This window comes from Lissotriton vulgaris, chromosome 3_2, assembly GCF_964263255.1.
Source record: "Lissotriton vulgaris chromosome 3_2, aLisVul1.2, whole genome shotgun sequence".
Taxonomy (NCBI): Eukaryota; Metazoa; Chordata; class Amphibia; order Caudata; family Salamandridae; genus Lissotriton; species Lissotriton vulgaris.
The window spans coordinates 147,193,538-147,216,704 of record NC_141690.1 but is presented as its reverse complement, the minus strand read 5'-3'; the positions used below and the strand labels follow the sequence as shown (position 1 = coordinate 147,216,704).

General features: G+C 43.6%; 1 protein-coding gene across 2 annotated transcripts in view; it reads left to right on the top strand.

The window, feature by feature from the left end:
- The window catches only part of EVC2 (EvC ciliary complex subunit 2), a 494,903-nt gene that overhangs the window by 452,986 nt on the left and 18,750 nt on the right, over nt 1–23,167 (top strand). For both annotated transcript variants that reach the window (XM_086964103.1, XM_086964102.1), the window contains exon 21: nt 17,341–17,442. In XM_086964103.1, coding sequence (XP_086820229.1) covers nt 17,341–17,442 — 102 coding nt within the window. The remainder of the gene's footprint in view (nt 1–17,340; nt 17,443–23,167) is intronic.

Here is a 23,167-nt window from a genome sequence, read left to right as displayed (position 1 = left end):
CTGGCTATCAGCCTTCATCAGCCTGGATAGCTTGACTCCAGTGGTGTGGAGAGCCTGGGACTCACGTCTGAGTATACCCAGCACAATCCGGTCCAGGGAAGGCATGGCTTGGCAGTTCGGGCTGGACTGTTCCCATGAGGCACAGGGTCAGACTGATTTGCATATGGCCATGTCTGAACTGGGGTGGTGTGGAGTGCAAAAAAACGATGGATTTAGGCCCAGATCTCTATACTGGGGTGAATGTATGACATTGTTCTGCATTCTGTCCATCAACTGTGGTTTTTATACTTATTGTGGTGCCATAAGTTTTGTTTTTTTCATTTGTGAGGACCTTTTTTTGAGAATCCTAAAATGACAGCTGCCACATCTTTGTTGATATGGTGGTAACCAATCAGATCTTATCAAAAGATCCCCCAGGTCAGCGAATACTCTGCAGCAATAAATACACAAAGTTTTTTACCTTCATTTCTCTAAAACTACTGAACAGATTTACACCCAATCACAAAAAACATGCTTTTTGGACCAAAATCTTGCTTTTTGCCCAAGTTGGTGATTCCTTTCCGGAGTTTTTGTGAAATCTTTAGTCAATTTTGCTATGGAAAAATGAATTGGGAAAACTTCTTTTAAAACGCCGCCTTTTTTCTTGGCTTCCACTTGATGGATCATCCCTTCAATTTCCAGAAAGGAGCTGAGTTAGATGAGATTTTCTTGGGAACGTTTTGTGTAGATTCTTCAAACAGCACCAAAGTTATAGGCACACAAAAAACGCTTTTCCTACAGAGATGCTGACCTAACTGAAGCTACCCAGTGGTAACTTCCACTGGGTATTGAAGCTATAGAAATATTTATTTGCATACGCGCATAAATCATATATATGAGAGAGAAAAACGTCTGAGAATATATTTATTAACCTAAATCGGAAAGCGTGATGCATTTATATAAACAACCTTTTTCTTATAGATGCCCTGTTGTTTTCTGCCTAATGCATTTGCAGAGTTGAATTTTATTCTTTAGGAATTAGTTATTTACTTCTTGATTCTAAATCACGGAAATATTTACAGCTAGCAAAATATTACAGCAATTATCAAGCGTGCAGAGCAGATGGCGCTAAATGCTAAACTGTCAGTAGAATGTACCGATGCCATGATCCGCACTAGTAAATCACAAACATATTGAGAATTCCATAGACAGTCCCACTCTGTCTGCAATGATCCCAGGCCATCTGTTGTAATAGTAACATGGAACACAGCGTCAGAAATATTTATTTCATATGAAATACAATATGATCGCATCCAAAGATTTCCTGTATCATGCTTTCTTTTTTTCTTTAAAAGAGACACAGCACATATAAATACATATATATTACAAGCTACAAAATTAGTATAAGAGTCAGTCGTGGCTTTTGACGTAGGTGGGGCATAGCTTCGATCTCGTACTGCAAACGAGTGCCCCAGGTGGGACTGTATCTTGTGGCACACTCAGCGGAAGTGGCCTTCTGCTGTCCCGGAAGCCTTTAAAAATATAATTGTCAAATAAATGGTCTGAAAAGCTAAACAATGAAATAGTGTTTTAACGTAAAGTGATGGGTCCAGTGCCGAATTTAATGAGGTACAAACAAACACCCTAGTCTCCCATACCTCAAAAGTTCATAGACTGAGGCCCCACGCCGCGCCTCAAGGGCCTGCGCTAAACCCCTATTTTTAAATACATTTCAGATGGCAGCCTCTAATACTCCGATAGGTTTGCATCTTCTCTGGTACATCATTTCAATGCAAGAGGAAATGATGTGATACTTAGCCATAGAGGTGAAAAATACAAAACACAAATATTTGCCCTACAATAAGCAGTCCCCGATTCATTATTCCCTTTCCTGTTCTTATGCGATTTATTAGAGTAATCCGAGTAATAGACAATAACATACAATTGCATGTATGCTGTTAAAGTGCAAAGCTGCAATTCATATGATATTTTATTTTCTAACGCTAAAGATCTATGCAAGAATGCTGCTAATTTAGGTCACTTACAGGTTACAAGGCCACATTTGAAGAACTTTAAGGTGCTGCTTTACGTTCTCAGGTGATTGGGGCCCGCAGGCCGGGGTTAACAAAGCACCATTGCTTCTGCATATATGACTGGCTGGTGCCACAATTGACATTCGTGTCAGGCCTAGAAACGGTTTTGAAAAATCGTTGTTACATACCACTGTTGATATTCATCGGTCACCACTGGACTCCACCAGTTTCATCTTTGGCCCCTTTGTTCACCCAGTAAAAGTCCCTCCTAGAAACACTCAGGACAACCAAATTAATTTAAACATACTGGCTTTAGACCAGCTACAAAAAGTAAACAGGGCTTATGTGAGCACCGTTTCTCTTCATTTCCCACCACTGCCTGGGTGATCTCTCAGACCAGGGGTCACACATCTAGTATTAGAGGTCGAAAGGAGCAAGCCAGGGGACCCTTAAAAGATGTTCACGAGCTTAGGAAGTAAGTGAATTTATATCTTACTCTTCAGAGACTCGTCTGATTCCAGTTTGCAGTTACCTCAAGACAGAAGACATGCCAGCTTCTACAGTGTTAGCGTCGAGAGAGTACATGTGCGCTGATGCAAAGCAATGGCAGGGTAAATCTCTTTAACTGGGTTAAGCTAGAGGAGTGCGAAGAGGTACAGGTTTCCAGCTTTAACATCTTTGTGATAAGGGACTTCATCCTAGAGGCATCTATAAGTTTAAACATTGATTTAAGTAGCAGCATGGCAATTAATGGTACTCTACAAATACACCCCACATCACTATAGCAATTTATTCATATAAATGGTTAAATATTAGACAGGCAATCCTCTCCAAAATATCTTCCCAATTTGTCAATATGACTTAACAGAACATTTATGAGATTGTCTTCTTTTAGAAAGGTGCATGAATTACTATTTGGTCATATTGTGTATTCAATATGTATGACAGAATGTGAGAGACACAGATGTCTTCAGAATTAATTTGGATTTAAATCCATCAGAGTCAGCAGACGTCAAAGTTGTAGATTAGTGGGCTTAAGGCCCACATTTGGAAATCAGTCACGCAAGCACAGTGGTATGGTTACTGGAACTGGCCCAGGACACATACACCTGGCCCCTTTTATTAGCAGGGTCACCTAACTAGTGACGCCTGTGATTGGTGGGTGTATGGTGTATGTACAGGAACACTGGAACGTTTCCTGCAGGACACTACATCCCTCCCAAACTTTATTGAAAATAGAGATGAACAAGTCCAACCTGTGGGATAAAACAAACAAACAAAACACAGCAACACTGAGTCTCTTCAGGCCATCTGCTGGACAGTACTGGATCTCTTGACCACTTGTCCATAAGGTTTTAGTCCACTTCAGTGACCTCTTTCAGACGGGCCTGGTCTCATGCTGTTGTAGTCTATGTACATCGTTCATTGCGGGGTGCATCTGGAGCGGTGGTGGAGTCCACTGCAGACACTTCTTTGAAGGTGCTCTGGTGCCAAGTACCGCAAACTTGCAAAGACTGAGGATGAAATTGATGAACAGGAGTCTTCCTTGAAGGCTTAAGTGCTTCCTAGTGCCTGCTGGTGGAGCAGCTTCAAACTTTCCTCTAGTGCCAGGACTACCCTCTCACAGGAAATTCCTTGAGGCCCTTTCTGCTCGGCTGCCACAGGATTGTGAGAACTGTGCAGGCCTCTTAGGGGCCGTGCAAAGGTGTCGCTAAGGAGTTGCCAACACAACCACATCCACGCTGCTCTTTCAGCCACAAAATGTGGTTGTCTCAGGATCTGTGTGTTCAGACCATGAGGAGTCAGGTGCACAGGCCTTCATCAGGTAGTCTTTGGGGAAAAGTATCCGCCCACAAACTCAGTGCTTTACGGTGCCTGCTGAACTCCCAACAGGGCCACATCCAAGCCTTGTGCAAACCCAAATGTGGATGGTCCAATGCTTTATTTGGCAGGTCTCAGGTTCACTGGGGCTCACTGAAGGTTTGTGGGTGGCCAGCCTCCCACAGTGCCAGACATACCATGTTAACCTCTGGTTGTTTTGTTGGCATACAGTTCCACTCTGGTGGTATGATTCTCCTTAGTTGATTCTCATGATGCACCTGGTAATGAAGACAATCTTACCATCTAACAACTCAGGTTACAGGTGGCGATGTCTTGCTTGGAGTAAGAATGACTAGAGAGACTTCATATCATAGCCACTTGCAGTTCTCCTGCATATGCAGTTCTTAGCAGGGTTGCCATCTATGTCATGCAGCTAGGGAAAGGTGGCTGGATGGCCGCACTGTGAAGCATGAAGCCTGGACGTGGGTTGCGCTTGATCGCACCTTACGGTTGATCCTCCCCCAGAGCGGTCTCCAGTGATGTCTCTGTATCCCAGTGGCTTGCTTGTGTTGATAGATGCCCTCTCTGTTATTGACACAAGTCCTCAGTCTTAGTGCTCTTCTCCCTTTTCTCTTGTGCACCTGTGGTGGTGGTTGTTGTTCATGCTGTGGCATCTGGCCACTCTCTTCTCCTCTTCAACTCTCCTTTGCAATGTGGTGTCATGCCACGCTCTTCTCTCCTTCCCACCTGGCTCCTCAAAGTGATGTGGCGCTATGCCACATGTCTCATGTTCGCTCTACACGGACATCTTGCTGGTCAACTCCAGTTCATAGGACTGGTCTCTTTCTCAGGGATCTACCTAGTGCTCTACCCTTTGGATAGAAGTTCACCTTCTTACTGCTCCTCTTCCTCGCTCGAGGGCATAATGCTTTTGCCTTGAGGCTGCACTGTCATGGCTCCTGGTCATGCCTAAGTTCAGGCATGCTGGCAGGGTCGGTCACTCTATGTGACATTCTCAATGATGGGCCAAACTGTGGACATTCGGTGCTTAGGTGTGGCCGGCTAGTGTGGCCTCTTTTTTCTCTGGGCTCTCTGGTGCAGTCTTGCATTGTTTCTGTGCCCCATGAGCCTTCTGCTGGCTGCTTGCATGCCTGCTCCTTTCGCTTGAGGAGGTGGCGGTTCACCACTTGGGGCATGTGGCACTATCTCTTTTCTTGCGGTGGCGTCAGAAATCCACTGGGGGCGCGCATTCATCACAAGCTCTCCTTCTACCTTTTGTGGGCTTGCTACCCTAGGAGCTTTGATGTTTAGAGATTGGCGGCCTCTGTTTCCATTATCTTGGCTTTCCCTGGACTTGTGGCAGCTCTCTTGGCAGAGGTAGCTTTGGTCTTCTTGTAGGGGTTAGCAGTCTCTCCCCTCCACAACGACAGGCAGCCACTCAGGAGTGTGAAGCGCTCCTGGTCAGTCTTTTACTGTGGTATTTGGAGACAGGGAGTAGCTCACAACAGGCAGAGACCATGTGTCTACACACCGGTTTTGTGTCCAGATCTGCCTCAGCAGGCAGTGCAAGGTGTCGTAGCAGGCCTGTTTTACTCCCACAGTTGTAGGGTCATCGCGTGCTCGCTGGTGATTTGCACAAGTTGGGGAAAGCATATAAATCCGTTGCTTGTTCGTTTTGGTGCAATTCAAATGGACTGCCACTAGGTGGCGCTGCAGCCACTTTGTCGGCTAGCCTTGCTTGCTCTTCTGACAGTGGTCTCCTCCTGGGTGATGTGGCAGTGATTCAGTTCAGGCCCCTCACCTGCCGTAGGGGGCTGTCTGGCCACTGGCGTGCATGTCGGAGCACCTCTTTCACATCTGGTGCACCGCTGGCACTGTGGAAATGGTATAGGAGACAGGGTGGTCTCTGAACCTTCTCCCAAGGTAGGGCAGACTTCTCCTTTTTCACAGCAAACCTGGACCACTGCCTGGGCTGAACACGGCCACCGCGCCAATTCATCCATCCTTCACCCTCACAGCGCTTTCCTTGGGCAGCATGGCAGGTGGGGTTGCATCTGTTGCTGTGCTTCAACTTCACTTTTTCTTCACCCTCAGACCTCCTCAGCTGGCTGTACTGCTCTGGGCTTCCTGCCCAACCCGATCACACCTTCTCTTTTGTTTGGAGACATCAGGCGGGCACATATTGGGATTATTCTGCTCCTCAGCGGGTTGGTCCCAGGTATGCTGCACTCCACTGTGTGAGTCTGTCGGCCTCACCGAACCTGCAGCTGTGAGAAGCAAAAGACTGCGCTGCAGGCCTCTCCCACTTTTGGGACACTTGAAGACAGGCGAATGGCAAGGTGGTGGAGCCAAGGAATACTCTCTTCTTGGTGCGACATGCCCACTTCACGCAGACTATGTCCCAATTGCTGCAGGGGGTGACTTTGCTACTGGATGTTGCAGGGCTGGTTTGCACTCCTCTCACCTGCAGGCACTTTGGCTGCCTCAATGTAAGCACAGCTTATTCACCCACTCAGGTACTTCAGGGGCGGGGGGGACCTCACTTCCTGCAGTTAGGGTTGGCAGCGTAGAGGCACCTTGATCATGGTGCAGCTCAATTGTTCTCCCCTTTCAGAGCTCTCAGCAGCTGTTGTGCGGACAGCAGGTGCAGCTAAATAACTGCCAGCACACACGTGGTGATCGACCCGCTTGTCGCCATTCTAAAGTAGTGGGCTCTAGGCCCACATACTTGGAAATAAGGCATGCAGATACAGTGGTTTGGTTACTGTAACTGGCCAAGGGTACATGCTCTTGGCCCCTATCATTAGCAGGGTCACCTAACTGGTGACACCTGTGATGGATGGGTGTATGGTGCATGTACAGGAACACTAAAATGTGTCCAGCAGGACACTACATAAGTGACACTGACAAACAAAACAGGCACACCGTGGATAGAACAGTGCAAACATTACTTACACACAAAACAGGCAAAGCAAAGGAACCAGCTGTGGAAGATCCCACCCTCACTTACAGCAGATACATCACCAAAGCAATAATGAAACATCTTTGAAAAATGAGCTCAGAAGTGCAGGATGCTACAAAGCTCCTTTAGAAAAACGGGAGAGCATGAGGACCAAGAGCAGCAGTACCTACTTTACTCACACAAGAGGTACAGTGCTGCTGACAGCATCTTTTCAAACCTCCCCAAGCAATACTGATACTGTGAGGACAATAGCAGCATCAGGGATCCTCACTGAGTAGGTACAGCAGGGATTGTGAAAGGCATCTACGCATGAAATAGGCACTGCACAGTAAGGAGAAATACAGGCAAAGTATGGGAGTCAGATGTTCAAGCCTCTCAGACACAAAATAAGTACAACAGTAAACAAAGTTGATACAAGGCTCAAAATATTCATGCAAGGCTCATTGTGCACAAAACAGGCCGTGCATGAGAAGTGACAGTCCCAGATTACTTTGCATGATATAAGCACAGAATAACAAGTAGCAGCTCAAACATCCCTTATAGGCACAAAATAAGTGACAACTGTGCAATCCTCCCTTACAAAATATAATGACTTAACTTTCAACCAAGTAGGTAGAAGCTATGCAATCTTCCTTTTCAAATAACATGGAAGCCAGTGCAGTCCTCTTTCACAAATGTGTACAGGATTTTGTGCTATAAAACTAAAGAAAAGCAAATGTTTTATGTTTTACATACGCAAACAAGACCAATTGTAGCACACATTTCTAAATGAGAAATTTGTCCTCAAACGAATATATAAAATATAATAAAAGTAATGGGGTATATATAACCAGAAAATGTAGGGTTATTTCAATTGCTCTCACACCTGCCACAGTAGCAGATGTGGTTGCTGCTATTTAGGTCCAGCTTTAGCGGCAGCGCATATGCGCTGCTCGCTCTGCGAAGCATGCAGTAGTAGATTATGTGAGACAAACTGCCCCCAGTCTCCACCCATATTTTTGATTGGCTTCTGTCTTTGTCCTTCGTAAATGCTGGTGCATGATTCCATAATAGAATTTTTAGTCCTGCCTTAGTACGGCCATGACGTCATTTGTAACCTCAGATGGTTACTTGCCCCTTTGCTTCGTTATTACACAGGTGTGTACTACTTCCTGCATAGTCACGCACGTGGTCCGTGCCTTCTCCTCCCCCGCTGACCGCGCCTTTCCACCCAACCCTCCCGTTGTATATTGGGGGCCTATTGTAATGCAAATGCTTGTTTCATCTTGGTTTCTTCCATGTTCTCCCTTCTCTCTACCACCATCTCGCTTGTCTCTGTGAAGCAGATTACAAGAACACAGTGCATAAAAACCAATAAACAGATATAGGCTAAGAAAACACAAACCCTGTGGTTTTCGCATATCTGCTTTTCATAACTCTCTGTTGTGTGTAATAAACAGAAAAGGTGTGACATTGCTTTCCTCAATAGTGACAAGATTTGTAGGGTACAGTTGCTATTTTTAGAGTACAGTACGGTGGTTGCTAAAACCCCAGTGACCCTGCACGCTTTCGCACGCACACACACACCTAATACTCTCACATAAAAGCGATGAGTCAGAGGAAGTCATGTGAGTCCCCCCGGTGACAGCAAGTCTTGTCGGAGACCACTGCCCCAGGGCCGCTTCGTGTGAAGCTGCGGCACTTGGTACAGGCGAGCAGAGGGGAAGCACCCACTTGCACCAGAGGATGGGCTTTACCGCTGACTGCTGCTTTCCATTCTCTGATCCATTCCCCCAAACCCAGGAATATTATATAGGCTTGTCGCAACACCCTCTTTAATGCATTGTTCTGCAGCAAAATACGAACATCTGTAAGACTGGTAGGGTTGGGGCAAGGTTTGTCAGTGTGTCAGGTTAAGGACATTTTACGAAAGGCTGGTTCCTCTGAAAGACTGTTCCACCTATAATAACTTGTCTGACAACGTTCTGAATCCAAAACGTCTGGTTCACTTGGGCCTCTACTTCGTACTCAGCCTTGCTTTTGGGTAAATATTTAAATTTCACATTTAATAAAGGTGCATAGCCCCATGGATGCAGTACACTGTCGGACTGGGACAGAAACTGGGGCAGAGCACCAAAATAACAGCAGCCCCGTTTAGCAAATCAGATAGCTAAACGAGCATTTGCAATGCAATAGGAATTGCATTTTAGAAACTTTGACCTATTGGTATTTCAAATGACAATGCCTTTTATTATTGCCGGTTTTTTAATCGCATAAATAAAAGGCATTGTCATTAACAATGGCAAAAGCTCAAAATCTCATAATTGCAAGCCCTATTGCATTGCAAATGCCTGTTTTAGAACTGTGGTTGCTGTGTGACCCTGCTGTGCTGATAATGTTGTGATTCCTGCTTTTGTTGGAGTTGTTATTGCTGGTATCTGTCCCTTGCTAGGAATTGTTGTTCCTGCTGATCTTGCTGTTGTCTCTACCATTGTGACAGCCTCGGTCACTGGTGTGGCATATGCTTTGTTTACAGTAGTGGTTGATACCGTGACCCATGATATTGTTATTTTCCCTGATGTGGTGGCACCTGTGTTTCTTGCTGTCAATGCAGCTGTTACTGAAGCTGTTGTTGCTGCAATGTGGTAGATGTAACTGATGCTGTATGCCCTAAAGCTGTTACAGGTATGGTTGCATTCCAAAGTGCAATTTATTCCAAATCGTGCTGTAAAGAAAGCAGTAGAGTTGAAAACATTGGACCACTCCTCTTCGGCAAGAAGAGTGCTTCACTGGTTTCCATCTCTCTTTTTCTTTCTCCCTCTTTCCTTCGCTCATTTCAGCCCCTCTCTCCAATTCCACATTTACTGTGCATGTCACACCCGCCATGCATAGTCTTGGCAACAATGATGTAATTTCAGATGTTGTACTAATGTTTTTAGTGATGTCATAGAGCATTTCATGATTGATGTATTATGTGAGGTGATTAGCAGTGCAATGTGAAAGTGTGAGTTATAGTTACTTTTAGCCATGAGTTGTGGTTACCATGTGGTGGTAGCCAATCAGATCTTATCTTTAGATCTGTGGGGTCCGAGGATACTCCATGGCATTATATGTACAAAAATTTAACTTTTTAATTTCTCAAAAACGACGGAACTAATTTATACTAAATTACAAAAAGCACTCTTCCTGGGTACAGGTTGACTTTTCTGCCAATGTTGCTGTACTTCCATTCAGCCTTGTTTACAGTATCGTTGTTCATGGCAAATTGCATAGGAAAAATGCAATTTGAGACCCACCTTTTTTCTTGGCCCCCGCTTGCGCTTGATGGATCACCGCGACACGTTCCAGGAAGAAGCTGAGGTGGATTAACTTTTTTGTATGAACTTTGTTTGGATACTTTTGTTAAGATTCCTCAAATGACAGTAAATTTATTAGTAAAACAAAACGGACTCTTCAAATGGAAACTCTGACCTAACTCTAACTACACAGTGGCGATTAGTTGATTTCTCTATCTTCTTAGTACATATATCAAAAACTATAGAACTACATACAACAGCATCATGTTAGTTCATTCAACTTTACTAACACCCTTTCTCAGAAGTTTGTCTATGTATGTACCTAATTCACCTGCACACTGTAGCAATTGATCCATATTAACTGGGTTAAATGTATACATCAGTTGTGGGCAGGGTGTGTTTGATGTATACATTCATAATATATAAGTTTAATTTAGCATTTTTCTTCCAGTCATTTGCCTCCGGTGATTCACCAAATCAGTTACCTCTCCTACAACCAGCTGTGTGTCTAGAGCTTTTTGGCATACAAGCCTTATGTATCGCAATCATTAGTGTTAAGATTTTTTGATTCAAAGGATACATTGCAACTTCATTACAAAAGTCTGGTCCTTTTACTTGCTGCCATCCTAGCATTCACTGCAAAAGTGGTATTACTCCCCACCATGTGCAAACGTCAGCATAGCTCAATAGTCTAACATTTCTTTATATACTTTCCAGTGGGTTTGGGGTAGATCTCTCATTTAATTGCCCAATACAACTTGGTGGCATAAGATATAGCAGTGCTTTACATGCAACCAAGTACCTGTACAACGAGAAGTGTATTGGATTAAATTTCTTGATACCTTGATCCCAAAAAGGTTTAAATGATAGGATAGATATGTCATTTTTCATTTAGTAGAAATATTTTAACCCAGTAGTACAATAGAGTTTTCAACAGCAACCAACAGCCAGTTATATTCACACCATTTCAATATTAGTTACAACAAGCAATATACATCTCATGACTAAAATTCAGGGTTGACTTCTTTCACTCAATGACTGTATTAGCATTATTCTATTTTGGATTTTCTAGTTTCAACATCATCATAAAAACCTAGTCTTGACATTGAACCTAGTTGCAGAAACGGCTGATTGTTGGAGTAAAAAATGGTAAACATTAGAGGAATGTGTTGGCAGTGGTGATAATAGTTTATTTTCCACTTATGAACCAATAGCTGCACAACAAGCGAATTAGGTAATTTTCAGTCCACCTTTAGTGTCTATGGCTTAGTGTCTAGGTATCACAGTGATTCCATGGTAGTCCGTTTTCAGTGTTCGCACTCTTCGAGTGTAAACATAAGATCTAATAGCAGCAAGTCTGGTTATAACAGATTCATTTATATTGAAGATTGTAGTATGAATTAAGGTGATGGTTATTGGTATATTCAATTTACTCCTCTTCGGCGAGAAGCATAGTCTGTTGTTAGTGTTGTCTGGAGATTTGTGCGTTTTAGTCCATCATTAGTTTCTAACTTCTTTATTCATAACGTGCAGGATAGCATGGAGCGAACACAATCGATTTTTCAACTGAGGATCGGTACTATACTACTCATTAGGTACGTGGGAGCTAATCTTGAGCTTGTGCCCTTGGGGCAATCATATCTACGACTTTTGGCCATAATGGGCAGTAATCACCATGGTACAGACTCGGTTTAGTAACTTACGGTTTGTTTTGATTTTCTCGTTTTCTAGATTGCACAGTGAGTGATTATCGAGGTAAGAATGCTATTTGAGTATAGTTGTTTTGCACATAAGCCATGTTGGAGGCAGCAATAACATTAAGGTTTAACATTTCTTTGTAGATTGAGAACTTTTGTTGATATAACGACTGGGTAAGCTCTTTAACTCTTTGTTACGTGTAATGTGTATAATTATGAAAACATGGCAGTCTGACTTTTAGCTTTTCTGACTTTCAGACATTTAATACAGACAATCCACACACATTACAAGGTAGAGTACATATAAATAGATATCCATTGGAAACTGCCAGTGTCTTATGAGCTAAAGTGGGCCAAAGTTTACATTTGTATGTTTTATTCGCAGATGAGCCCCTGACGAAGGAACTCACGATAGTTCCGAAATGCTTTGGGCAGCGCTTTGAACATCTAATGATTATTCACAATTGATCGTAATCCATATTAACATATAAAAGTTTGTAAATTATTATGAGTTCAAAATTGCACAATGATTTATAATTGTGTAGCCATTTCATGAAAATATCAGATAAATGATGAAAAATAACAGTTAATAAATTCAGAAGATACTGAAAAATTGTGTTTTTCTAAAAAAGGTACGGTGTTAGCACACCGAGTGAATAGTGCACAACCAATTCAAGTCATCCAGCTTGTGATAACCATTTTACTGACTATCAAGGACTGACAAACCTTGTAGGTTGTAGCACCTTATATAAACAAGGATTAGGAGGAATAATAGGAGTGCACCCCTCAACATATATTTAATTGCTTTATCCAAGTCTTGCATGCATATTATTTTCAGTTCTAGTCTCTGTCGCTGACAGATCTCTTCAGATCCCAAATGGAATAATCATGAATTTTACCCTTACAGTCAACCTAAAGGCATCCCAGAATATTACCTCTGAATAAAAGAAATCTTTATGAAGAATGAAAACAACCTGTGATAGAGTTATCTATTGTGTTTCTGTACGGTGCATTTAGCTTCAGATTACAAATACAATACTCATGCATCTATACATGATAGTAACCTTAAAGGCTTCCCAGAATATTGCCTCTGTCAACAGAATATTTATGAAGCATGGAAAAAAAAGCAGTGATACCTTATCTTGTGTTTCTGAACTGTGCATTTAGCAATGCCCTGGTTTGTAACCTTCAAGTGAACACCAGGGCTAAGCCCGTGCCATTGCCCGCTCAAGGATGCATGATCTAAAATTACTCCATCCAAGTATTAAGGCTTAGATATTCTGTCTATTATTTTTTCTGAATACGTGCAAAATCAGTGCAGGAACATGGCCTATGTATGGTTATAAATCACTCTTTACCTTTCTCTGGGTGATGTGCCATAGTTCAGCAAGATTAAACTTAATTATAGTTTCCATTAATAAGGGGAGGATTTGCCGACTGGCCTAACAGAAACTCTGGAACTATCTAGTGTTCTATTGATAACATAGTTGAAATCACCCATCTAAATTTTCTGGTGTTCTACAAAGAAAGTTAATACCTCTGCATTGTGTGTTAATGTACAGCTATCTAAGTTGGTTATATATCATTTCAAAAGCAGTATTTCACTACCATATATTGTTCCCACTACCCTTATATAGCTCCCATTGGAATCCTTGAAAGTCCTGTCATAACCTCAGTGGAACCTTCACACTCACTCATATCAAGTCTTTCCTGGCAGAAAAGCTAAATGCTGAAAGTAGTGTGTGCCTTCCATATAGTGCTAAGTTTTGCATGTTTGATATATGTGATGTGTGGCCTCTGTAGCATAGCTATTTCAGTATTTCATCTGTAAAGGTAAGACCGTATTCTGTGTCTCTTGGCTACCATGCTAACGCTCCCCTCATATTTTAGGGATAGCATTAGATATTCATTCATTTTAGGGTTTTCAGTAGTGTTGCGTATACTCCTTAATTTCATCAATTGAGTGTTAACACATACTTCAATGCCTCTTCCATGCCTTCCTAACTTCACTTTTCATTAAATAACCCACCCATTTGACCATACCCTACTTAAGCGACCAAAACAAACATGTGATACAAATCCGCCCCATTAAAGAACTAAGCAAAGTACTATTCACTTCTCTCTTGGTGTGACCCTCTCTGATCTTGACCAGTGAAAATTCTGGAGGAAGATCACACAACCCAGAATACGACACCATTAAGCAAAATTAATACAATATTGTTATACCTTACCGCCTAAAGGTGGTTTATCGCCTACCTTTCGCCTTCCTCTTTTTCTGACCTCAGGACTCTGCGCACCTTGCCACTGCTAACCAGTGTAAAGTGCATGTGCTCACTCCTTGGCAATATTGGCTTACCTCCAATTGGCATAAATAATTTACTCCTAAGTACATAGTAAAGTGGTGCTACATGTATCCAGGGCCTGTAAATTAAATGCTACTAGTGGGTCTAAAGCACTTATTGTTTCACCCATTTTAGTAGGTCTTTAAACACGCCTTAGGACTGCCATTGCAGATCATGTGTGTGCAGTTTTAAACGTCCATTTTGACCTGGCATAATAAACCTTTTGGCAAGCCCAAAACTTCCTTTTTAATACAAATAAGTCGCCCATAGGGTAAGCCCCAGACAGCCTAGAGGGCAGGGTGCAATCTATTTAAAAAGAAGGAAATGTACTTTTAATTTTTATATGTCCCTGTAGTCAAAAACTCTTATATTCCTTTTTGACAACTGCAAGGCCTTTCTCTCCGATAGGACAACATTGGAGGTGCCTTATTCCATTTTATAAGTGTAACTTTTAAATGGGAAGGGATGATCAGATTATGTTTGGTGTCTCTAGAATCATAATTTAAAATCCTAACTTATGGTGAAGTCGGATCTTAAACTACAATTCTGAAAATACCACTTTTATAACATTCACGATGTGAAAGGTAGGCACCACTTTTGATGCTGTTATGTATTTAAACAGACAAAGGACCCAACCTTGATTCATTGATCCTGGTTATTTATTTAACCACTTATTTCACTTGTTTCTGTTTTTTCAATATCATATGCGTCTGAAATTGAGTAAACACTTTACAATACTTTACACTGATTAGACATAAAATAAACAACAGCACATTAAACATATGAAAACAATAATACAACAATCTGAATTGTACACAAGTCAGACAATTTTCATGTGTTTGATGTACTGTTGTTTATTTTATGTCTCATCGATGTATAGTATTGAGTAGGCTGTGTCCTGCCTCCACACAAAGGGCTGCATGCCCGCTGCAGTTAGTCTGGAGCATGGAAAGGGAAGTCAGGATGTCTGGGGACTTCCATATGAACCTCTAGAATCTTCTCTCCCACTTCAAAGGCACAACTGGGTATAAAGATTGGAACTCAGAAACCAACTCTTCAGTAAACTTCTGGACCTATGGATACTCTGCTACAAAGAAGGACTTCTGTGCTGCTTATGGACTGCCACTCTGCTGGACTGCACTCAACTGGAGCCCTGCTTTGCTGTGCTGACTTACTGTCTGCTGCACTCTTGTCTCAGTGAGAAGAACTGGAGCCGCACCTCTTGAACCCAGACCCCATAGTGACTCCAAGGGCTAGTTGGCTGTCCTCTTGAGTTGAAGTCACAGGGACACAACAGGCTTCCAATAACCTTGAATCTGCACCTGGGCTCTGCCATCTCTGAGTCTACTCTGCCAAGTGGTGCCATCCCTGAGTCTACTCTGCCAAGTGGTGCCATCCCAGTCCTAGACCCTTGGAAGCAGACTTAAGGTGCCTTGCAAGCCTCTGTGGATCTAGCAGAACCGACAGATTTCCTTTGCTGTGAGGCGCAACTCCAAGCATAACCGACGCATCTCCGCTGCTGTGTGGATTGGACACAGCGCAAGGACTCGCTTTGCCACTGCAGCCCGTATCACCTTCAGAATCATTGGCCCAGGCACTCACATCTCTCATCGAAGGCAGCCTTGTTGACTTTGCCGGGCTCTGCTTTGCAGCCTCACAGTTCTACGGAACCAACGCATCTCCTCGACTTCTGGACTTCCGTTGATGGGACCCTGAACGCAACTGGACCACCTACTGCAGCTTCGCCACATCTCTGAACCGACACATCGCTTCGGCTGCGTGACACATTTCGACACGGATCCAATCAAAGAACCACAACTCAGGATTTAAGGTAGTCTGCGGCCTTCCTGGGTCCCTGTGGCTGGCCTACAACTTTCCGGTGTGACCAGATATCCACTGTTAGGGCTTTATGCCTTTTAACACTATTTTCTCGAACTACTTTAAAATTCAATATTTCTCTTTCTACTAAATGGATTGTTGTTATTTTGAGACTGCTATTTATTAAATCAACTTCTATTTTTCTAACCTTGTATGGAATTTTTTTGTGTAGTGGTTTTACTGTTTTACTGTTTAAAGTGTTGCACAAATACTTTACACATTGCCTCTAAATTAAGCCTGACTACTCTGTGCCAAGCTACTAAGGGGGTGAGCATTGGTTACTTTGGGGTTTGCTTGTGCCTTTTCCTGACAAAGATTGTGATTGCTGCTTGACCAGGGCTTACACCCCGGTCAACCAGTAACATACCATTGTTACAGCAACATCTGCACCATCATACCTCCATTGCTTAATATAGAGAACGTCTTCAGATAGCCTACTTTACTTTAATGATAGGTGAAAGGAGTGATTTAAGTAACAACTGAAACTAGGTAAGACATATCATTTAGCATTTGGGCCCAGTGACTAAACAAAGTGGGGTGCTTCCTCTTAGTGTTCACAGAAGTGTCTATTCACCTGCAGGTCTATCCTAAGCCTAGCAGATGGTAGCTGTGTGTAGGACATGAGTTTTTCGTACAGATTCTCTTAAACCAGTTAATAGGCCTTTCATTTCTTTTCTGGGCCAAAGCCAAGATTTAGGTAGGTAGATAGCCCGCTTCCATTGTAAATATATTTTTTGCTTACGGGCCATTGTTAGATTTCTCATTTTGCCTCAATATCGTTGCATTGGGAACATAAGCATACTCCGAGGGGCACGATGAGAAATGGTTAGTCCTTTAAGCTCTATTGGCAGTGCATGTTAATGATTTTGAAAAGGTTTGGTGTTTAGAACGGATCCTGCTGTTTTTAATGAAGCGGTGTGGTCCTGGAAAATCAATGATTGTTGCTAATAATATAATATTGTCCCTGGAATTTTAACTATTGTGCAAAAGGACTGTACAGCATCCAGTGGCTCTACTGTCGTCCCTTGATGCCTCGTTCTGTTACCAGAATTTCTCTGTCAGAATGATGTCTGACTTAAATGATGTGTTTTAAATATAGTTTAGAAAAATATCAACCCATTGGAGTATATAATGGAAAATCTACCTCCATGGGACACAAAATGTATGTCCTCTGTGGAGGATCTTCTGACATACACCCATGGGTTTTAATATCATTTGGACTTAGGATATTGATACAGGACGTCGATAGGTAGAATTGTTATGTCTATCACCAGCTGTCGTTGAATACAACTCTTAAATAAGAACAAAGCTTATTTCAAAACTAGGTTTAATATTTGCCTTTTTTTAATATAGCAAACCACAAGAGTCATGGAAAACACTAGAGACAAGATTAAGACAATCTCTTATCAACCAAGGGCTGGAGAAAACACATTCAACAATTAAAAGAAAAGGAAGGTAAAAATATAATTATATGTTTATTGCCTATGTGGAAGTCTTATGTTGGAGTTTCTTGCATTTGTTTGATCTTCAACAATACTTATCACAGTTATTCAAGCATGTGAACAGCTGTTTGCCCTTCTAGTCTCCTCAAAGTTTAAATTGCCTATCTCATTTTTGTTTTGCTGGACTGCAGTGTAAATGTTTCTATAACTAGTCCAATGTGTGAATAAGCTTTATTGAAGGTTTTGTACAGCACATTTACATTTAAATGGGTTTGCAAATTTCCATACCTCACTGTCACAAACTTTGTTGGCGTTCCAATCTAAGATTCATGACGTTATGTTCATGTAAGCTGCAAAATCCTTATCGTACTGTCGAGCCAACAAACAGAAGGAGGCAGACTGCTCGTTTAGATTTGTGTAGATTTCTCAGATTACACTATTTCTGTCAGATCTAATTTGCAATTCCAGACTTGAAATATGAAGTTGGTACCATCAACCGGGGCGGTTCCTCCACATGGGCAGAGGAGCGTCGCCCCACTGCTTTCTCACAATGTGATTAGCTGAAACATAAAATGGTATTATGAATACCATTTTATGTTTCTGCTTCTTGCACTGCGAGAAAGCAGAAGGGTTTGGTTGGGGGCGGGTGGGTGGTCAGTCCTGCTGCAGGACAGGGGAGGAGTGGCTTGCCCACTGTTGTGGACGCTGACTGTTTGGTTTGCCCCAGGGCTGACCAAACCAGTCATACGCTCTCTCCCGTTTTCTCCATGTACGCTGCATGCAGCCTGCATGGAGAAAACGTCCTCCCCATAGATGCCTGTGTGGCCGGCGTCCCAGCCAATCACAATGCTGCCATTGCAGCATTGTGATTCGCTTTAGGGAGGAGAGGGAGGCTGCCTGCTTCTTGGGACTCAGAGCAGCGAGAGAAGGAGATGCAAGACGGGACCAAAGGCGAAGGTAAGTTTTAATTTCATTTTTAAGCTAACCCCTCCCCATCCCAGAGTGCCCCCCTCACCCCACCACCCGCGAGTCATGCCGGCCACGACTGATCATCGAGCGAACTTATTTCTGCATACAGAGAAGGTTTATGGGCAACGTAAAACTAGGAGTTGCCTATGATATAACCAGCTTAGTGTTGTCATATTCAACCTAGGGGTAGCCAGTGAGTCGCCTTTGCCATTTGAGGTGGGTGAAAAAAAATATGTTTTTCTTACTGTAGCAAACATCCCTGCACCCATGCACCCATTCTCAGCTCAAGGTCTCGGAACAATATCCTGAACTCTTACTCCTTATGTCCTTTTCATACTATCAGGGAAGTGGGTTTATTTTAGCTTTTAAGGGAGCCACAATATGACAATTGTAGAAACCAGTGAGCGTAGAGGTTGTATTGAATCACTAGTTCTAACATGTATATTTACATTTTACAATATCAAAACTTGATTCGCAAAGATTTTGGGGTTTTCATCTTTTAGTCTGTGAATTTTAGCCAATTTTTTATTGCTGTCATTAATAATTGGATTCATACCATCATCAGTTATGTCAAGTTAACCCTTAGTCTCTGCCTGTGGTTCCACTTTCTGTGTTGAATTTGGAAGGACATTAATGGCTTTTCAGTTCCATAGTGGTACTACAGTTTGATTAGTGTTTTTTAATAGGAACTGAGCATTACATCTGGGGCAGTACTACAGAAAGTGCCCCAGAGGCGCAACAGGCGTTTGCTGCCACTTTGAATTCCCCTGGGGCTCTGGTATTGGGGACGTGTGTTGAAACACTCAGGATACTGAAATGTGACCCTAGTACCCCAATTGTCTATTCTGTGGCGGGGTTTCTGTTCTCAATGTGGTGCACAAGAAGGATCTTTCTCAAATCTCCAAATGTCTTGACAGCTAAGAATTAGCTATTGTTCCTTCATTTTTACTATCTGGTCTGGGTGGATGGAAAAGTTCAATAAGGGGGGCAACTAAAAGTTAATAATTTTTTAATAGTGCACCAGGTACTTTGAAATCAAACCTCATGCTGCTATGTAAAGATTCTGGGAGGAAGATATATCTTTAATTATATTTTTTTTAACTAACACGTTTTATCTATTTTTAAATTGCATATACCTCATGGTTTCTTCTCTTTTAATGTTTTTTAAAACAATTTGTTGAAAATTTTTAAAATAATATGCTGTAAAATCTTGCACTTTCTGGGCCAGGTTGGCCATAATAAAGGTATATTTGACTTGACTTGACTCTCTGGTATTGCAGAAGGAGATGGATAGAGCTGGCACACGTAGCACCAGCCCACTCGATAGAGGGCGATTCCTCATTTGCATGGAGGCTTGGCTTCATGCAAATGAGGGAATCTCTTTGCCTCTGTGCCGCCGCCATATTACACACATGGGTGCAGATGCAAACATGCCTTTAGGATGCGCACTGAAAGTGTGCCACAAAATTGTGGCACACTGTCTGTGCACCCCCTAAGGTCAGCCACCTCCAGGGATGAAAGGGGGCCCCATGGACCCTCAAGACATCCCTCTCTTTGAGGGTGCAGTCACTCACCTTTCACCTTGCAGTACTATTACTTAAAAAAATGTATACATATATACATATATTTGTATATATATGTGTATATATATAAAATCCTTGTGCATTTTCCATAGACTTCTTTAAGAAGGGCTACACCAAAAACTGCTGAATGGCATTACACCTAATTTGGCAGTAATCTACATCTTAGTCCGCAGAGTGTGCATTTTGGTGTATATCCATTCAATAGTTTATGATACAGGTTAAAAAGTATTTGGATATCTGAATGGTTGGGTCCTCAAGAGGCTTGAGAGACTCTTGTAGGAGCGCCAGTTCAAAACTAGAACATTTTGGTTGGTCAGGGAGCAAACGCTCTCATTGGCAGCCAGCAACATCAGAAAAATTTTGCTGGCAGCCATTACAAGATTCTGCATAAAGATACTGTGCCCCCAAAGGCCACCTGAGGCCAACATACAAAAAAATTGCAATTTTTGCCGTGATCATGGCTAGATTTCCTCGGGCCATAAAAATAAAAAATTGGCAGCCTGGGCTGCATAGTTTAATTAAGGGGAGGGGGACGTGCGGCCCCCCTCTCTAGACCATTATAGGCCCCTGAAAGCCCACCCGAGAGGTTACATTTCATAAGGTGAGGGGAGCATGTGTCTCCCGTCCCCAAGTCATTTTAGGCCCCGGGGAGCCCTACCCTGGGACCAAAATGTCCTTAAAAGGGTAGAGGGCTGCTTGGCCCTCCCTCACCAAGCCATTATAGGCATTGGGGAGCCCATACCTGGGGCCGATTTATTTAGTTAATATGGAGGTGGGGGGACCCTAAGCCATACACTTACAAAAAGATGAAGGTAGCAATGCAGCTTCCCTTCTTAAACCTTTAAAAGGCCCCGGAGACCTCATCCCCCAGAGCAGCTACTTTTTTTAAAAGGGAAAGAGGCCACATGCCCCCCTCCCTGAGCAAGTAATGGCCCTGTGGACCTCATACCCCTGGGCCGGCTCACATACTGTGCCCCAGGGAGCCTACCCCTGGGACACAGTGGTTTCCTTGCCCACACCAGCATTCGTATGGAACCTTGTGTATGTCCCACCTGGCAGGAGCATTTTTAAAACTGCTTCTAATTGGGAGCAAACACAAAGTCTACTCCCAGTGGGCGGGAGATTTAAACATGCTCCAGTGCCTGGAAGCAGACTTGAGATCGGTTTTGCTACCCACACTGATGCAGGCAAGCGAACATATAAACAGATTTCTCCTGCTCAGAGGAGCAGGATAAATAGCTGCTCCATGAGAGTGGGCGCAATGCTGGCACCCTCGGCATGCATGGATCTGGTTGGGGCAGCAGGCCCTGGGGATCCCCCCAAAGCCTCCATTGCATGTTTTGTGGGCTCCCTGGGTGGGCACTGGAGCACTCACCCTTAATTGATGCAGGCCCCGGAGGATGGGTTCATGGCGCCAAATACTGCTTGTGGAGGGACTGCCACAAGACCCCCTCCCCTTTTAATAAATATGTAAGGCCCCAGAGGGAAGAGTCACCATGACCATCGTAGGCTCAGTGAGGGGGGCCGCACGCCCTTCCTCCCCTTCTAGTAAATATTTATATACGGCACTGGGGATGGGGCTGCACAGGGTGATAATAGTCTCAGAGCAGGAGGCCCCCCCTTCCGTTTAAATTGGATACAGCGCTGGGGGATGGGTCCTCTGGCCTGATGAGGCTCTGTTAGAGGGGACGTGTGTGTGTGGGGGGGTATATATATATATATATATATATATATATATATATATATATATATATATATATATATATATATATATATATATATATATATATATATATATATATATATATATATATATATATACTTTTAAAAAATCTAGGGGGATGGGGTCCCCAGGGCCTAATGAGGCTTGAGGCAGGAGACCGCTCTGCCCCTCTCCCCTAAAAAAAATTAAAAAAAAAAATATATATATATATATATATATTACCTACTGGCGGTAGCCAGTAGGTATATATAGTTAGGACCTAGTTTCCATAGGAAATCCCCAACATTCTATTAGGAATAACTTTGGCGCTGGTTGATGAATCTTCGCAAATTTCTCAAAGAGGATGGCTCGCTCCGCTCCGCTCCTTCCCTGAAAGTTTGGGGGGGATTCGTCAAGTGGGGGCTGAGAAAAAAGGGGGGTCCCAAAACGTGTTTTCCCCATGTTAATTTCCATAGGACCTTTAGACTCGGCTACAGCCCGAACGGCTGAACGGAATTATTTGAAATTTGGTAAAATGGAAGAGACTGGTTCGCAGATTACGCTTTTCTTTAAATGGAGGAAATCCGTCCAGTATTTGCTGAGAAAATTGCATTTAAAATCAATTATATATCTATAGGCGCGCACGCGTGCGCGCACTCTCCCCGCCTGCCTGCCTGAAATCGGGCCGCCGCGCTGCCGGCGGCGACCCAGAAGTGCTGGGGCCGGCCGGCCAATCCCAGAGCGGCCGGCTGGAAATGCCCACCCCCGCCGCGAGGGGGAAGAAGGACGATGGCGGCTGACTGTGCAGGGCTCCCGTGATGGGAGGGAGCCCTGCCACCTGTATGACAAGTGTCATTTGCACCTACGAGTGCCCACCTCGTTTTTGTCCCCGCCTGCCTGAAATCAGGCCGCCGCGCTGCCCGCGGCGACCCGGAAGTGCTGTGGCCGGCCTGCCAATCCCAGCGTGGCCCGCCCCCGCCGCGAGGGGGAAGAAGGAAGATGGCACCAGGACGAACGGACAGGTGCGGGGGCTCCCCTGTGCCGAGGGAGCCCCGGAGACCAAGAGGGAGGCTGGAGCAGTGGCGGAGGGGGCGTGGGGCACATTGTCGGTGCCCGCCCCCGCTGCAGTCCAGCCGCCGCATAGGGGAAGCGAGGAGCCCCTGTAAGTGGTCCGGTGTTCCTGCAGGAAGAAAAGCCTCGCCCGATATACTGGCGCTGTTCCGGAGACTGGGCTAAAGCATATGGAGATGTGGTGAGGTGGTTAAGGATTAACATCTTTTTGTTAGGGGGTCGCCCTCAACCCTGTGTTTTAATTCATTGGGAATTACGTCCATGCTGCCTGGTATTTGCCTTTGCCTCAGTGACATTCCTTTATTTGAAAGTCTGACCCGGCGCAAACAACAACTGTTTACTCATGCCTGTTCCTAGACTATGTTCGTCTGTGGGGCATTATGGGACTGGTAGTCTCGATGGGTATTTTGCAC